Here is an 11,814-nt window from a genome sequence, read left to right as displayed (position 1 = left end):
TTCTGTAGAAAACATTTAATAATAGGGAGGTGATGGAACAACAAAGCAAAAGCAGTGTTGGGGCATCAGACCAGGGCAGGGCTGGAACTAGGGAGAAGCAACCAGTTAGGAGGCAGGCTACTACAGGTAACAAATGGAGAGCCCTCTCACCCAGCCAACTCCAAGAGTTCCTCTAGTCCCTTGTGCTTTACCCCAGACTTTAGCCCCAGAGCCTGTTCCTCATCTCCAGCAAAGAATAGCAGGGCAGGACCTGAGTTGGTCTCTTTTCAGGGGCTGTCTTGAAGATGGCTGTTTTAGCAGACATGAGGCTGCCCAAAGGTTTCTACAAGCCACCCTGCGTGGACTTTGGGGGTTGTTGAACGCATGCTCTGACATCCATGAATTGGAGACCTGGATCTAAACATGGGTTAGCTGCCCATCCTGGCATCTTTGGCTAATACCCTTAGCCTGGGTGCCCCTGAGAATGATACTTTGGGCTGTTGAAGATCCTGTCTGAGGAACCTCACATGGGTTTCCTAGTTAACTTGTAAAGTCACTCTGCCAGAGGTTATCACCGCAAAAAGCAGGACCTGGTGGGCTGGGCTCTCCATACCCTTCCAGCTCTGACTGCCTGGCATAAATGTTCCTCTTGAGATGGATGTGTGTTGAGGTGCAGGGAGAGCGCTGGGCTGTGGCTAGGGATAGGGCAGGCAGGATTTGCTCTTGGTCACACTGGAGGGATGCCCAGACCACACCCGGGCACTGGAGCAGTTCTGGGATACAGTGTCTGAATCCTCAGTGGCCACTGCTCTCTTGGCCCTGACTGTGCAAGGGAATCACGAACACAGAGACGTCATCGTAGGACACCTGCCCTTCCTCTGTGGGACTGTCTTCCTTTCCCTGTGTGCTGTGTATCAGCATCTGGGCCAGCTTCAAGAACCTGTGAAGACCATCCTGCAGATAGACTTCAGGGGCAGAGCAAAGGGGCAAGGCCAGCCCTCAGGAGAACTCACTGCACAAGGCTGGACATGGGGACCCAAGCAGTGCAGTCCGACTGGGGACCAAGCAAGCAGCAAGCCTGGAAGGGCCATGGGCTGAACCACAAGAGGCTATATCCAGGGATTTTTGGAACCCTAGTCTCCCCTCCTCCTCCAAGAAGCTTGAGACAGCCCTGATCCTGGCCAGCTGCCAGCTCATTGTCAGTGCTATCTTCTCAGCCATAACTACTTGGGCTTGCTGCTGGCACCAACCCAGGCCCAGGCAGGTCCCCAGCAGCTACAGTACCTGTGTGGGTCCTCTTGGTTCCCAGGGAGGAAGCTCCGCACCAGCCATGCCACCTGCTCGTTGGACAGGACATCCCAGAGTCCATCAGTCGCCATGACAACCACATCATCCTCCTGTAGCTCCAGCTGGCCCACATCCAGCACAGTCACCTACAAGTTAAGCCTGAGGATCTTGCACACTCCCTTCCCGACTCCCAACAGCCTCACTGTCCGCCTTTCTGGGCAAATGGAAGCTGGGTTGGACAGCGTTTCCCCCCTTACCTGTGGGACAGAGAGCAAGAAGGGCTTGAGCTGGATGTTCGTGTCTAGGACTCTGAGCTGATGGTCTCCCAGCCCCCGGGAGACAGCCAGTGTTCCTAGTAACCGAGCCTGAGGGAAAGTGAGGTGTGAGGTGATGGCAAATGGCTCCAGCAAATGCACAAGTACCAGGCCCTAGCACTGCAGAGCACACAGGGAGAGGTGGACTGTGGCCCTTGGAAGCCTTAGACTGAGAAAATTCCTGGACTCAGAGCAAATCCCAGGCCACCAGCCACAGCTACCAGCAAGAGGCAAAGAAAGGAGCTCCCACCTCTGCAGGGGACAATGAAGAGGGATTCTTGGGGTTAGGGGGTGCCAGGCACTGACCTGCCTACCCTGTCCATGGATCAGTGGGTACTTGAGATCCGATTTCTCCACACGTTTGTAGCTCCTACCAGAAGCAGAGCCAGCATCCATGCAAGCCCTGTGCCCCATCTCATCTTTCCCCAACTCAGGGCCCAGCTATCACACCCTCACAGTGCCCACCCTGCCAAGGTAGAGGGGGGCTGCCCCAGGCCATACAGCTGGGACTGGATCCCAGGGGTCTCCCTTCCCACCTGTCCACCATCCCCACTCACCAACCACTCATGTGGTGATCCCTGAACAAAACCTTCTGTCCCAAGTCATCCCCCTTCAGCCGCCGAGGGAACTCCAGTCGGGTGAACTCGCCAGCCAGAAGCTCAGGGTAGACAAAGGCCTGGGGTGGGGAGGCTGCACTCAGGTCATACTCACTCTTGTGGCCCTGGACCCAGGAGTTGGGGCTTCACAGCCTCCATGCTGCCAAGGGCACCTACCAGCTGCTGGATCCGCTGCCGCTCAGTCTCTGGGGTGAACTCGAAGCTCAGTGGCCGTATCTCATCTCTTCGCACCAAGATGGCCCTGGATTGAGGAGAGAAGGGAGAGGTCTAGGAGGGGGGCTCCACCCTCACCCATGGCCACCCTCCTACCAGTCCTTCCTCCAACCACCAGGACCCAGCTCTGCCCATGATGATTCCTTAAAGCCCTCCATGACTACCTAAGACCTGCAAGGGTGAAGGCTTAGCCCTTTAGCAGGGCCCCTGAGGTCCCCGCCCTCCCCAGCAGCTACTGTCCACCCTCACACTCAACACATACCAAATACACATAATTCAGCCAGTCAATCCTTCCTACTATCCCTCCACTTCCAGCCACCTTTGCTTGTCCCCATTGCTGCTTGTGCTCTCCCCATCCCACCCTTGCCCACCTTCCAAGGGGTGACTCACCTGCTATCCCCAGCATTGGCCACGTACAGCTTTCCCTGCAGGGACACAGCCACCAGGGCTGTGCAGCCGCCCACCTGGCCTGAGGCCTCCAGCTCCCGCCCGATCACCTCGTCCTGGGGCAAACCAAGGCCACCTTAGCTGCTGCCTGTTCTGCCACCATACTACTTTGTCTCTCGATCCCCACCCTACCCGACAGTTCACTTCTACTAGCAGGCCTGACAGTCCCAGCCCAAAGTCCAGCCATGCCTCCAAGATCCCTGCAGTCAGGAGATCTAGACAAGGGAAGTGCTACTCAAAATAGGAAGAGAAACCAGCCACTGCACCAAGAACCAAAAGGGTATTCAATTAGATGATGCAGGTAAAAGCACTTAGCACACAGTAGGCGCTGGATAAAATGAGAGGGTTATGCTGACAGTGATGGCTGTTAGTAACAACCCAACCAACCCAATCTCATCCTCCCAATCCAAGGATCTGGTGTGATGACCATGGGTATACAGAGATGCCATTTCCCAAGATCCCTAGGGGCAAAATCTCCACTTCTTTCCCAGCCAAAAGCCACACACTCACACATTCCTGAAAGGCACTCTCCAATGCCCCGATCACCAAGTCTTCTGCCCTGATGCCCTTTTCCTCCACAAACTGAGGGTCACTGGGGCAGATGCAGCGGCCATTAAGGTGCATGGGGGGCTGACTGGCCACCAAGCCCTCTACCACGGCCTCCAGCTGCCGGCGCAAGCAGGAGTGCAGGGTGTTGGCAGCCAAGATGGCTGCTGCAGGACCGCCGTGCCCATCGAACAGTGCCCAGTAATGGCCTGTCAGGAACTGCACAGGAAGGGCTCAGTGTCAGCCTCTGCCTGACTTCCCCAGTTGTCCCCTGACCCACCCTGAACTAGAACATGGGGCAGCAGGGTAAGAACCTCAGCCTGCAGGTCGTGGCCCCAGCCTGTAGGAGGGATTCCAGTCAAGAACTCAGGCTGCGCTCACCTCCTCTGGGCACAGGGTGAGCCACTCTTCTTCAGCCCCAAATTCACATCTCCGGATGCACAGCTTCCCACAGGCGGCTTGATCCTCATTGAATTCAGATTTCTCTGCATTGATAATCCTGAGGCCAGGAAATGGTAAGCGACCCTCCAGGGACACACCTATGTCCCCATGGGCACAGGAGAGGACCCCTCCCTCTGGGGCAACAGCTACCCAGTGCTGTCCCTAACACACACTTAAGACAACCACGATGTAAGCTTCCTAACTTCAGTGGCCTCATGGTTAAGGTAAAAGTCAGGGCCCAGCTCCTCTGGAGCCTACCTGGTGACCCTGGGCTAGAAGGTAAGGGTATGTTGCCATTCCTGTCCCCTGCCCTGTCGCAGCCCAAAGCCCTGTCCCATACAGCGCAGGTCATACCCAGGGTGAGATGGTGGGGGTAGGGGGCGAGGGGAAATCTCCAAAGTCCCGAATGCTGGAACTCTACCGAGTCTCTGGGCCTCATCTTGGAAGCCCCTGGGCTGCAGGTCCTTCCCGACCTCCTGTCTTCTCTGAAGGGGAGGTCGGAATCCCAAGGAAAACGCTGGGTCGGGATGATGGGGACGTTGTCAGGATTCCGAGGAGAGGGCAAGAAGGGGCTGTCCACAGGTGGGTGGGGGCTGTCACTCACTCAGCTTCTCCCGCTTTCTAGGCCGGCGCAAGACCCGAGGCGGGCTCCGGCCCGGGCCCGAGCCAGGGGTCGGGAAAGGGCACTCACTCGGCGTAGCCTGCATTCCAAGGCAGCGTGCGTCCTCGCGCGGGACTGCGCACGGGCCGGGAGTCTGGGCGGCGCGAGGCGTCGGCTGCCCCGGGGCTGGAGCTGGAGCCGCGCAGGAAGCGGGGCCGTCGGTAGGGCACGGGGCTGGCACGCGGCCCGGGCGGCCGCGGCGCGGGGAGCGGCTCCCCAGGCAGGAAGCGGCGCCGGAACCAGCCGGCGGACATGGCGCGGCGGCAGGGGGCTGCCCGCGCAGCGCGGGGCGCTAGGGCTGGGCAGCCCGCGGGAGGAGGAAGTGGGTCTGGGGCGGGGTCGGGGGGGGTGCGCGGGCGGGAGGCGGGGCCGGGGGCGCGCGGAGGGGAGGCGACGCCCCCCAGCCCCGACCTCAGCCTGGGAGCGTGTTCGCGGCTGGCCTGCTGACTCCAGGGGTCAACCCTCGCGACCGCCCGAAGAAGCCCACGCCGGCATCAGCCCCATTTGACAAGCAGGAAAACCGAGGCCCAGAGAAGCGAAGTGGCCTGCCCAGCGTCTCACAGTAGCCAGGGAGGACTGTTCACCCACGCTTGTGGGGCACTAGTGGTTGAGAGGAAAAGCCCCCCACACTCCGCGGGGCCAGCGTCGCGCAAAGCCTCAGATCTCCTCCTGCTGGGTGGGGATGTGACGCAAGGGGAAGATGGGGACAGGATGAGCTGGGAGGTGTCAGACCCGCACAATGAGTGTCTCCGAGCACAGGTTCCTTCAGGTGGCCTCGAATCCTCTCCACCCCCGCCTGCCACCCTCCACCCCAGACGGGCTTAGTGGTCACCTTGGCTTTCCCTGTCCTGAGAGGCTGCTGCCACCCTCGAGGACAGTCTTCCAAATGGCTGTCCCTGCATTCAACATGTCCTCGCAGAATAGACAGCAGGATCCTTACTGGACTGTGAGTGAGTGATGGACAAGAGAAATCTGTGTGAGTGTAAAGGGCAATCAGTGGTCCCCCAAAGGCTCCTGCTGGTCCGAGTTCAGACCTGGGACGGAGGGAAGTGAAAGACGAGGAATCATCTTGCGGTCTCTCAACCACTGGCTAGCTGTCACCAGGGGGTCAGCAGCAGTGTCCTGTTCACATCTGCGAGTTAATAAAGCACTTTGTCACTCTTTTTTTTTTTTTTTTTTGAGACGGAGTCTCGCTCTGTGGCCCAGGCTAGAGTGCAGTGGCCGGATCTCAGCTCACTGCAAGCTCCGCCTCCCGGGTTTACGCCATTCTCCTGCCTCAGCCTCCCGAGTAGCTGGGACTACAGGCGCCCGCCACCTCGCCCGGCTAGTTTTTTGTATTTTTTAGTGGAGATGGGGTTTCACCGGGTTAGCCAGGATGGTCTCGATCTCCCAAAGTGCTGGGATTACAGGCTTGAGCCACCACGCCCCGCCTTTGTCACCCATTTGTCACTCAAATCCAACTCCCTGTGCAAAAGTGTAACTTTGGCCGGACGCAATGGCTCACCCCTGTAATCCCAACACTCTGGGAGGCCGAGGCGGGCAGATCATTTGAGGTCAGGAGTTCGAGACCAGCCTGGCCAACACGGTGAACCCGTCTCTACTAAAAATACAAAGATTAGTTGGGTGTGGTGGTGCGCGCCTGTAATCCCAGCTACTCAGAAGGCTGGGGCACAAGAATCGCTTGAACCCGGGAGGCAGAAGTTGCAGTGAGCCGAGATGGAGTCACTGCACTCCAGCCAGGGCGATAGAGCGAGACTCAGTCTAAAAAAAAAAAAAAGAAAGAAAAGAAAAAAGTGTTACTTTATATGGACGATTCTGAGGCCCATGGAGGGGAAGTCTTGGACACCCAGGGGTGTGCTATTTCCATTACGACAATGCAGCTGACTCAATCCTCACCCCCAAGGCACTTCTCTTCCCCTTTCCTCCTCCAGGAAGCCAGGGCTTGCCAATTGAAAGTGGCTAAGGCTCCACAGCCCAGTGCCCCCATATGAGCTGTATGAGGAGTCTACCTTCACCTCCACTCCCTAGCCCAGGCAGACGCTCAGTAGGCCCCACTTCCTCCCAGCAGCTAGCCCTGCCCCAGTGGGAGTTCCTCGGGCCGAAGAAGGAAGGTTCTTAGGGCAGAGAGCTATGCCCAACACCCACTCCCTCCGATGACTCAGTTCCAGAGCAGGCTGGGGGCTGATTGACTGAACCCACAGTGTGTGCTGGGCCCACACTGGGCACAGGAACACAGTACTAATGGAGACAAGTCAGGCCTCTGCCCACCAAGCCCCCTGCAGTGATGGTAGCAGTTCTGGTGGATGCTGCTTCATCCAGCTGGCAAGGGGATAGGGGCCACCTCAGAGAAAGTTTCCCAAAGGACCTCTGAGCTGAGAACTGTCACTGTGACAGAACAGAAATGTACCAGGGTGGGGCAGGCCCAATTCAGTCTATGGGGCCACTTTCTTACCCTCACCAGTTGATACCTCAGAGGATTTTAAAGTCTAAAATTGGACAAAACAAAGCGCATACACTCTATTCCCCAACCCACCCCTGGGTGGGGGAAAGCCTTGTCCTAAAGTATTTTCACAGAAGCTCTGGGCAACCAGATGTCATAGGCGGTCTGTTGCACAGCTTAGCCATTTTCTATTTTCAGAGCCATGTGGAACCACATGGCAATCCCATCCTCTCTGTTCCAAGGTGGCCTGAGTGTTCCTTCAGTGCTACCAGGCTCTTCTGACTTCCAGTGCCTCACTCTTGCCTGGATCTTAAGCCAGTGTCTCCTGGTTTACTCCCTCATTTTGCTGAAGTGCATCCTTCAACAACTTTCCAAGAAAGGGTGACTGGGAGGTACTTTCCTGAGAGAGATTATTTATCTATTTTTTTCTGTGAATGGTCTGTTTGTATCCTTTGACAAACTTTCTACTGGGCCATTCGTCTTTTTCTGTTTTTTCTTTTTTTTTTTTTTTTGATACGGAGTTTCACTCCTGTTGTCCAGGCTGGAGTGCAATGGCATGATCTTGGCTCCCCGCAACCTCCACCTCCCAGATTCAAGCAATTCTCCTGCCTCAGCCTCCTGAGTAGCTGGGATTACAGGCATGTGCCACCACGCCCGGCTGCCACTGGTCTTTTTCTTATTGGCTTATGAGAGTTCTTTATATATTAGAGAAATCAGCTCTTTATTTTGAAATGAGTTACAAGTATGCTGTTTGTAACAAGTTACAGTTTGTTATTTGTTTTGGCTGTGATGGTGGCTTTTTCCATATAGACTTCATTTTTAATGCAAATGGTTATTGATCTTTTCATAAATGAAAATAAAAATGTCAGGAACCCCAAATTTGTTATGCTAAAGGGAGAGTTAAGCTTGGAGACTGAGTCACACACACTGGCATTCCTTTTTTTTTTGAGATGGAGTCTTTCTCTTCTGTCGCCCAGGCTGGAGTGCAGTGGCATGATCTCAGCTCACTGCAACCTCCGCCTCCCGGGTTCAAGCAATTCTCCTGCCTCAGCCTCCCCAGTAGCTGGGATTACAGGCACCCGCCACCATGCCCGGCTAATTTTTGTATTTTTAGTAGAGACAGGGTTTCGCCATATTGGTCAGGCTGGTCTCGAACTCCTGACCTCAGGTGATCCACCCGCCTCAGCCTCCCAAAGTGCTGTGATTACAGGCATGCTAGGATTATAGGTGTGAGCCACCACACCCGGCCTCTTTTTAAATTTTTTTAAAAATTTTATTCCGGCAACACTTCATTCTATGCTGTAGAACTAATGTTCTCCAAAACTGTCATTCTTTTCCCAAATGGATACCTGTTACCTTGCAACCTTGTGTCAAAATATTATGCATTAACCAGATCTCCATAAAAAGGCAAAAAGCCTCACGCATCTCCAGGTGACTGCACTCACAAATTGCTCATCAGTAAATTCTTTGCCAGTCCCTAAAACTTTCAAGATGTATATCCTCCTATAAAACAAGCACATGTCAATTGCAACTTTAGGTCTGCAACCTAAACCTAACTCCTAAAACCAAAGTCTGTTAAATTTCACACTGACAATGTCAATTACAAGTTTATCTGCCCAGGTGCAGAACAAGGATAGGATGAGATCAATCATTCCTCCACCTACCCTGAGACCTCTGCATAATTGGCTCTTCTGTTACTCCCTGTTCTTCCAGTGCTCAACCTATCTTCCATATAGCCTAGATTTACGGGACACTAATTAAGAGTCTCACAAAAACATAACCATTTGCCTCACTGTCTTCTCCCCTTTATTAAAGAAATGTACAAATATTGAGCCTCCTGAAAACTTCTTGGGAGAGCACAGGCCACAGACGTTTCTGTGACTTGTGTTGCTTTCCTGGGCACGCTCAAACTCTGGCTCAATAAACCTCGACTGATTGAAGCTCTTGCCTCAGTCTCTTATTTGGTTAAGATTTTCTTTTTTTTTTTTTTTTCTATAGACTAATTTTGGATGTGAAAGATTTTCTTTGATGGTTTCTGTGTTTGGTGACACAGAAGTTTCCTCCACTCCAAGATTCTACAAACTGCTCCCTTTGTTTCTTCAGTATTTTTAAATTATTTTAGAGAGGGTCTCACTCTGTCACCCAAACTGGAATGCAGTGGTGTGATCAAGGCTCACTGCAGCCCTGACCTCCTGGGCTCAGGTGATCCTCCGGCCTTAGCCTCCCCAAGTAGCTGGGACTACAAACGTGTGACTGTGCCTGGCTAATACATATCTATCTTTTAATCTATCTGTCTATAGATACGTATATGTACAGATGGGGTCTTGCCATGTTGACCAGGCTGGTCTTGAATTCCTGGCCTCCAGCAGTCCTCCTGCCTTAGCCGAGTATCTGGGACTGCAGATGTACATCACCATGCCTGGCTAATTTAAAAATAATTTTTTTGGTAGAGATGGAGTCTCACCATATTGTTGTCCAGGCTGGTCTCAAACTCCTAGGCCCAAGAGATCCTCCCACCCTGGCCTCCCAAAGTGTTGGGATTACAGGCATGAGCCACTGCACCTGGCCCCCAACTTCTCAAATAAAGGAAACTATGATTCTTGGGCACACTCACTACCATGTGACATTGATCAAATCACTTCACCTCTCCAAACCTCAGAGTCTTTATCTCTAAGACGGAAACAGTAACACCTACCTCAGGGGCTGTCATGAGGATTAAATAAATGTGCCCAGCAGGTAGTAAGTGTACAAAACAAAGCCTCTAATGGTTCATTAATACATTTACTTATTTTGTAATTATTGGCCACCTGCCAATGCTGGGCACTGTTCTAGGCACAGGGGATACAGCAAGGGCAAACACCTAACACTGGTGGAGGGAAGACAATAAACAAATACGTAAAGGTATGTGCCAGGTAGTGATAAAAGCAAAGAATGACCCATGGAGAGGGTCAGCTGGGTAGACCACACAGTACCCTACCTTGTCACAGTTTATCCAGTGAGGGACACTTTTACAGGGCACATGACCTTAATCTTTTTCATTAATCTTGGTTAATTCGTTTCCAGGAGGTCAAGTCTCTTGTGGTTCTGTGGAATCACCAACTGCTCCTGTGGATGTGGCTTGGTCTGAGCTGATGTAACAAGTAGCTCTGTGTTGCTGGCACTATTTGGCTGGAGCAGGGTTCAGTGTGGGAGGCCTTGCCTGTGAACTGTTCCAGATGGCAAGCTGCAGGGCTGCATAGCACTCCATTTTCCACTGTGAGTGCTTGAGGGGACAGTGATTAGCTGATGACACAGGCCCAGTCCTCAGGGTGGGCACAGGAAGATGAATAAGAAAACCCTTCAATTCTGTGTATGCTGGGTTCTCTGGGGATGAGAAACTCAGGGGTTGGGGGGCACAGAGGAGGCCTCAATGCAGGCTAGTGAGCGTGGGGAGCAAGATAGTAAACGGAGCTGAAGCTGGGGCCAGATGCCAGGTAGGCCACACACTTCATCATCACATCTCTTAGCAATCCCAGCCCAAAAAGCTGGCCTCCTTTCCAGTCTTCCCAGCCAAAGTCCCTGGACAAGCTGATTGGACCAACCAGAGTCAGATGCTCATCCCTGACTCATCACAGTGGCCTGGAAGATGCCACATGTTGACTGGATGGTAGCAGCAGGCAGGTACTGGTATCAGTAAGGCAAGGCTGCTGGATATAGACACAGGTCATTAGGACATGGGAAGTTCCTCAGACTCACCAGGCTCTGGCCCTCTTTCAACCTCTGGGCCTTTGCACATGCAGTGCTGTCTTCTCAGAAAGCCTTTCTGGCTGGGACTAGCGGCTCACACCTGTAATCCCAGCACTTTAGGAGGCCATAGGCAGGAGGATTGGTTGAGCCCAGGAGCTCCAGAGCAGCCTGGACCACATAGGGTGACCCTCTTTTTTAATAATAATAATAATAAATATATATATATATATATATATTTTTTTTTTTTTTTAAAAAGAAAACCTTTCCACCGGGCACGGTGGCTCACACCTGTAATCCCAACCCTTTGGGAGGCCGAGGCGGGCAGATCACCTGTAGTCAGGAGTTCGAGATCGGCCTGACCAACATGGAGAAACCCCGTCTCTACTAAAACCACAAAATTAGCCAGGCATGGAGGCGCATGCCTGTAATCCTAGCCACTCGGGAGGCTGAGGCAGGAGAATCTCTTGAACCCGGGAGGCGGAGGTTGCAGTGAGCCGAGATCGCGCCATTGCACCCCAGCCTGGGCAACAAGAGCAAAACTCCGTCTCAAAAAAAAAGAAAGAAAGAAAACTTTTCCCTCCACTCTGCTGGGCTGTTTCATTCTCCCCTCTAGGTTTCCAATCTTCGCCTTCTCCTGGCAGCCCCTCACATTGTCTCGACGGGCTCTTACCACCATCTAGCGGGTGAGGCGGGCCTGGGCTCTCCACCGTGAGGGCAAAGCCTAGCGGCCATGACCACACCGAGGTACCCAGGACCCCACGGGAGGCGCTCAAGAAACGGCCCCTGGGGAAGAGCTGGCACACGCACGCATGTGCGCACGCCCATCCACAAGCAGACCCCTTCCTGGGTGCAAACCCGGGTACGCTGCGACCCCCTCCTATTCGGAAACCCACCTGGCTTGGGGGGGCACAGGTCGGGCGCGCGCGCACGATCCGCCCCACCCACAGACCACCGTGATCAGGGCGCACACACACGCGCGTCCTCCCACGCACGCTCCGTCACACGCAGGCCCCCTCTCCTGCCACAGAGGAACGCGCTGGCGTGCGCACGGCGGATCAATCAGCCTTAGACCCACCCGGACCGACGCGCAGGCTGCGCGCACGCGCGGCTCCGAGTCCCCGCCTCCCGGCCGCGCCTGTCGGG

At 54.1% G+C, this 11,814-nt stretch overlaps 1 protein-coding gene across 10 annotated transcripts; it reads right to left on the bottom strand.

The window, feature by feature from the left end:
• PPM1M (protein phosphatase, Mg2+/Mn2+ dependent 1M) lies at window positions 1–11,744 on the bottom strand. 10 transcript variants are annotated; one of them, XM_065540673.1, is made up of 12 exons: window positions 11,565–11,744; window positions 5,540–5,637; window positions 5,338–5,449; window positions 3,785–3,902; window positions 3,368–3,622; window positions 2,801–2,913; window positions 2,354–2,438; window positions 2,138–2,256; window positions 1,887–1,950; window positions 1,524–1,631; window positions 1,264–1,412; window positions 1–919 (listed from the first exon to the last, which is right to left on the bottom strand). In XM_065540673.1, exons 3-12 carry the CDS (start codon window positions 5,412–5,414, stop codon window positions 775–777), a joined length of 1,233 nt encoding a protein of 410 aa, XP_065396745.1. In that variant the 5' UTR covers window positions 5,415–5,449; window positions 5,540–5,637; window positions 11,565–11,744; the 3' UTR covers window positions 1–774. The 10 variants fall into 10 exon arrangements, 6 of the variants coding, with proteins under 6 accessions (XP_065396745.1, XP_015301468.1, XP_073888481.1 ...); XR_012431238.1 differs by lacking the exons at window positions 5,338–5,449; window positions 5,540–5,637; window positions 11,565–11,744 and adding an exon at window positions 4,536–4,835 and having other exon boundaries at window positions 2,138–2,270; XM_015445982.4 differs by lacking the exons at window positions 5,338–5,449; window positions 5,540–5,637; window positions 11,565–11,744 and adding an exon at window positions 4,266–4,835.
• Between the last annotated feature and the right edge of the window lie 70 nt (window positions 11,745–11,814).

Source organism: Macaca fascicularis, chromosome 2, assembly GCF_037993035.2.
Source record: "Macaca fascicularis isolate 582-1 chromosome 2, T2T-MFA8v1.1".
NCBI lineage: Eukaryota > Metazoa > Chordata > Mammalia > Primates > Cercopithecidae > Macaca > Macaca fascicularis.
The sequence above is the reverse complement of the archived record's forward strand: the minus strand, read 5'-3'. Positions and strand labels throughout refer to the sequence as shown.

What these genes read in the sequence shown, in the direction of transcription:
- PPM1M (XM_045386145.1), bottom strand. Translation starts at nt 4,759, where the DNA reads ATGTCCGCCGGCTGGTTCCGGCGCCGCTTCCTGCCTGGGGAGCCGCTC. An exon ending in TCCATGGACAGGGTAGGCAG is followed by an intron (nt 1,632 to 1,886) that starts GTCAGTGCCTGG and finishes ACTTTCCCTCAG; the next exon opens with GCTCGGTTACTAGGAACACT. An exon ending in AACCAAGAGGACCCACACAG is followed by an intron (nt 920 to 1,263) that starts GTACTGTAGCTG and finishes TGGTCTTCACAG; the next exon opens with GTTCTTGAAGCTGGCCCAGA.